We start from the raw sequence: 5,876 nt of genomic DNA, 5'->3' as shown, positions 1-5,876 counted from the left end.
TAAACAACAAATCCTGAGTTCAAATCGTGACAATATCAGTTCCTGCAAACTCTGTCGCTATATAGATGAATGTAGAAATTAAAATCTAGATGTCGTTATAAAGTCGCTCATGCCTCTGCACGTAACACAACAACAATCATTTTTCCACCGATTCAGCGTATCGATCACACGTAACACAACGCTTATCGCACCAGACGACAACGCACTTTCACGTCTGTCTGCGGGTCACTGAGCGATACTTGAGCGTTTAAATTGGTTTTGTGCTGCAAAGTTAATGTTAATATACATTTTCGGCTGAAAATGCATATTTATCGCCCAAAAGTAAGAAGGTATGAACATTTTTTCATTAGATATTATCTTTCTTCTGCGGCCGGTTTTTGCAAGATACCGGTATTTTCCTCCATTTTTATGATCCTTAAAGGATAAGAAAGCCAATTTTCTGCGAATCATCTTTCTTATCAGAAGGTAGCTAACATTCTGCAGAGGCGATTGTCGGTGGATTTCTTAAACCATCTATTGTACAATTTTCTCGTCACATAAAACTGTGCAAGTTCTAAAAAGCAAGAATCAAAACACTCCTGTTGCCTACACAGTCCAGAGTCCGGACATGATACACTCTTGTCCATCTACTTGTGATTTCAACATCACGCTCCTTTCATTGGCGTAAACAAAACATATGCCTACATACGGCATTGTAACAATTGGCCACTGCTTCAAAGATTTGTTTTTAACAAGCAGATGTAGTGAAAGGCGTCCACTTTTTGACCTAACAAAAACACGCAAAACCACACACACATATATACACACACACACACACACACATACATACACACACACACACACACACACACACACACACACACACACACACACACATATATATATATATATATACACACACACACACACACACACATATAACATGTGCGTTAGTTCAAAATATCTCGAGTATAATTTGTGCATGTATATGCTCGAATACATGTTTGTATATATTCTAAATTGAATTATCTCCAGTTGAAATGATAAGTATAACTCGTATATGTATATTTTTCTAATAAATGTTTATTCTAACTCCAATCATCTTCAATTGATGCCGTTCTAATATTTCTTCGCGTATTGCCTCACGTCTCGGCACACGCATCCGTCTTTGCCTGTGTGTACTTGCGGCTATTATCTCTCCATCTAGTCTGTGTCAACTACCCCTGGGTATTTAGGCAAGTGTATATGTATATACACACATGCATATATTCCACACCATGTGTGGAAATGTATATCTTTAACTTCACGCCTCAGCAATCCCCTCTTCCTCCCCTTGCTGTTGCTGTTTCTTCATCTGCTCTCTGTGGCGCTTCTTTCTCAGGTACTCCTTGACATATGGCTCCTTGTCTTGACCGATCAAATTGGCCAGAAAACCAATCACGTCACGCGCGTCCAGCTCCTTTTCTGCGCGCTGGCCCCATCTCAGCTCCATGTCGTCCTGAAAAGATAAAAGCAAAAATGTTTTCAGTTTGAGTAAAAATAATACGAGAAAGATGCACAGCGGACACAATTTCAGTCTGCGTCCCTATAGCCTGAGTCAGCTATACAGTCATCGCATGTAGAGGATATATGAAGGCTAATACGCTTTTAGTTGCGTACTAATTGCTGGAGCCGGCAGTGCAGTAGAGCACGAGAATAATTCGGTGAGATTATAAACACGATCTGGCAACTGCTCCTATCTGTCACAAATGAGTAGACATATTATACACCCACATCTTACTACGCATACTACAAAGATTTGAGGCTACGATTTAATGACACTGCCGCATAAGAACTTTGAAAATTCTTACCATTTGTGAGTAAATAAGTAATATTTCCTTGCATACAGTGATGGTACAACGTGCTTCTTAATAACTAACGAGCAAACACACACAAGGAGCGCAACAGTCACAAGAGCACAATATCCACTCAGCGCAACGCAAAGGACAGACTTTTCTAGAACAGCACTCTACTATCACATTCGGCTGTTCAGTGAACATAAACTCCAACTTGAACTTTTGTCAATAACACGAGGTTTCCACCAGTAAATCTTGCAGGCTGAAAGATAAATTGGTTCTCGCAACAGAGATACACACACCCTCCCATCCACTTTGACCGGGCACATATCCAGCCATCGCTGCTTCACGAGTAGGTCGAATTTGTACAATTTTGTCACATCACCGAAAAGCGGATGCCGTTTCTCAGACGCATGCAACCCCAGCTTCTCCAAGTGCACCCACAGTTGAGAGTGCGTGATCATTTGATCCTATGCGCGCGAACGCGATTGTGGACAACATAGTTGAGTATACTTATTGTGGGAATATACGTGATATGAGTAGACGCATACGTACATTGGGCTGTGATATAAACATCGCCATGTGCCTGTATGTGCTAGGTCGTGACACGTACAAGCTGATATATTACCAGCCCGAGAAGGATCATATGCACAAATTGGCCTATTTTGTCGTGTGTATGAGGAACGCACAACACAACACAAATGTTCTGGCAGACATATGTGTCGGAATGCTTTGTACAGATTGCCTCGCGCTGCTTATACAAAATCCTGTGCCCTACACAAGCATGCATAAACTGATTTTCACAAGATATACGTGTCGAAATAAGGCCAGAACTCATGCTCTAAAGCGAGAATACGAACAGAGCGATAGGAGTTAAGATAGCTAGCTTTTTTGTGTTCGTACTATTGCGATTTGCTTGTATGTATATTGTGCGTGTAGGGTGTGTGTGGGGAACATTCGGGTATAAGGCGAGACAAACCACTCAGGAGTGCTATTTGTTCCCCAACTCTCGATATCTCAGTAATATCTGCCACTTGATCAGAACGGTCGAGCAATACAGTACGCCTACAGAACTTTATTATAGGCACACAGTCGATGACAGAGAACCAGTTTTTAGTAAATCAAAAAAAAACAAGCACTATCAAATACCAAGCACCCAATAAGACATTCAATTGAGTGGTTGTAGACCAGAACGACAACTGAGCACTCAAAAACACAACATACGTCGAAGCGAATATAAGATAGGATAATAAACACTTTCACACGGATATTCCTCGCGTACAAATGATTTCCAGGTCCGAGCTTCCAAATACATATAATTTAAGTGAACATAGGCTAGGATGACAAAACACCTTTGAATATATGATACTCATGTACGGCCACTATCTGATTTCGAGCCAACAATAACACTTACGTTTAAGTAAATGTAGGCCAGGATGACAAAGACCAGTGCAATGTTATGGTGGTCATCTGAGAAGTCAACGATCTGGGCGCGATCGGCTGGGTTGTGCTCCAGGGCATTGGTGAGAATGTACAGCTTCTGTTGCTTGGCAGCGGCCTGTTAAACGAAAGAGAGTTCGGCACGCATGATGAGGCAGACACCACGCATCACATTCTGATACATAGTACCGAACCGAAGTGATTTTTTTTATCGAGAGCACACTTTACGCAGAGTGAATGGGCTTTAAACATAAACATCGAATAAAACGACTGCGGAGGAAAAACCAAACCATTGGTCCAGGAAGTCGTTCAATATAGCGTTTGGAAGAGATAGGTACAGGCAGCAGGAAAAAGCACCACCAGCAGTTTTCATCGTAATTCTGTAGACATGGAAATATATTCATTATAGGTACTAAAATCTTACCTTCTTTCGACCGGTTTTGGAAGGGCGAGTTTTCTTGTCTCCTAATTGGCAGATATCCATCCCAAAGACTGTTTTGAACTTTGCTGACGCCCCATTGAGTATCTCACTGACAAAACGCGAGTACTTCTTATCTCCAGGGTTGGCTAGGGTTACTGCGAGAAAATATAAGACCGTCAGCAAACATGCATAGAACCATGCATGTGCACAAGTCATGGATCATATTATGGTTTCCCCAGATGTTCTGCACCTTTTTAGAACAAGCGAAAATGAGAACTCAACAAATTCACCCTTTCGTGTGGTTTACCACATACAATAACGTGTCATATGTTGCCGACCTAACTACGATCCCCATGTACCCGTACTTGTAGACATGGATAAATCAGATGTAACTGTCTACACAAGAGCTACATACATGTTGCAATCACCTCGAGATATTCTACTTAAAAAATATAAGCTAAACGAGTATATTCACAATAAATTGTGAAGCAATTATCCTTGATGTCAATCCTTAGTCACAAAACCGGAACCCGTCGTGACACACTCCTACGTATATCAAGTTAATGTATGGTTTTAACTCTGTGACACTCTTCGGATGTGAACACACTCTCCTTGCAACCCAAAATATACATCCTTCATGCTACTGACTCCTACAAACATGCATTCATATGTCATGTGCAAGTACAACAAACATCCCTGGTTTAGTAGTACACGTGCTCTGCTGATTACGCTAGACAGCGTAAGTATCATGCACAATCGTTTACGATTACAGAAGAGGACTATTGGTACGCTTCATTTCTCCGGGGTTGTAATGACGTTGGACCACGAACCCGAATGACTCATACATATATGTAACAATACATCATGTGCAAATGTATCTGTGATACCTTAATGTCGAACCACATACCATTTCTCAAACGTGCAAGTATGTTCTCGTACAACACGTATATTCATCTCTAGTCTGGCACTTAAAATTGACAGAAGGCGGATGTACCACCAGAAATAATTGCAACCTATGGTAGTGCACTACATACAACCTTCCGGTATATTTTGATGTTAAACCACAGCCCCATTAGGATCCATACATACGTCCACATATATTATATTGAGACACTTATCATCATCTAGAATACTCTAATATTTAAAAAAAGAAAGATAAATGTCTTGAAATATATGCCCTGGCAATATATCACTTACATCCTTCTGTGATATCTTGTTGTCGTACCACAGCCCCATTCTGACTCTTGGCCAAGAAGATACACACGCAGTCATTGATCAACTTCTGTTTCACGTCTTCTTCCAATTTCATCCATGCAGTAGCGCTCTGGGTCATACGTTGGGTCTGTTGAGATTAAAGTAGCAGTGTTAGTATATCGACTCAGTTTTGTATACGCTTGTATATTATATTAGATTACAACTCTGGCTGACTTCCTATGGATAACATTGGATGATACTTCCAGCCGAGATTCCTTGCTCATCAACTGAGCGAAGAAATCGGCAACCAAGACAGCAGTGTGACAGAAAAATTGGAAAACCAACGTAAGAGAGTAACAGAGTTGTATAGTGACCGAGGCAACAAAGTGTCAAATTTACTACACGAATGTGGCAGCGAAGTGGTAAGAAATATAAAAAAACAAGCGATCTTAGAGCACAAAACAGCAAGTCGAGTTAAGTTTCGGTGTATGCAGCGCACAATCAATATACTGTACATATATCCACTTTAAAAGCTGCCTTGCATAAATTTATAGTTTGAAAGATGAGAATAGAATAACATTGCAGAGGGAAAAAATCTGATATGTTGAGTTGGCGATATACGTGTTTTATGCAAACCACAGCAATTCTGAACAACAAACAGCACATCCGCTATTCCGTCTACACACGTGGAGACTGTATAGTAACTTACATTCTCCATCTCATCGTCTGACGAATTATCACTCCTGCAGGATACGGAACATTGAAAATTTACAAGTCGTTCCAATCGTGTAAAAAACATAAAGACGCTCACTTAATTGTGAAAAGAATATCAATGATTATTCCGTGAGCAGCGATCCGACAATGACAACAGAGAGCGTGCATGTGCGATATGCACATACACAATGATTTACTATGTTGTATACAATCATGTCCCCGTGAGAAATAACATCAGTTATAAAAACAAATATACATACACATAAACACACACACACACACACACACACACA

The 5,876-nt window shown here is 40.6% G+C and overlaps 1 protein-coding gene across 1 annotated transcript; it reads right to left on the bottom strand.

Moving 5' to 3' along the window:
- Positions 1 to 1,282: 1,282 nt before the first annotated feature.
- On the bottom strand, positions 1,283 to 5,008 carry SARC_01158 (hypothetical protein; the record flags this gene model as incomplete). Its single annotated transcript, XM_014305117.1, has 5 exons — positions 1,283 to 1,477; positions 2,117 to 2,284; positions 3,229 to 3,372; positions 3,679 to 3,830; positions 4,873 to 5,008. 5 exons carry the CDS (start codon positions 5,006 to 5,008, stop codon positions 1,283 to 1,285), a joined length of 795 nt encoding a protein of 264 aa, XP_014160592.1.
- Positions 5,009 to 5,876: the final 868 nt, after the last annotated feature.

This window comes from Sphaeroforma arctica, assembly GCF_001186125.1.
Source record: "Sphaeroforma arctica JP610 unplaced genomic scaffold supercont1.44, whole genome shotgun sequence".
Classification (NCBI taxonomy): domain Eukaryota; class Ichthyosporea; order Ichthyophonida; genus Sphaeroforma; species Sphaeroforma arctica.
Note: the sequence above shows the minus strand (reverse complement) of the source record. Positions and strands in the feature narration are given on the sequence as shown.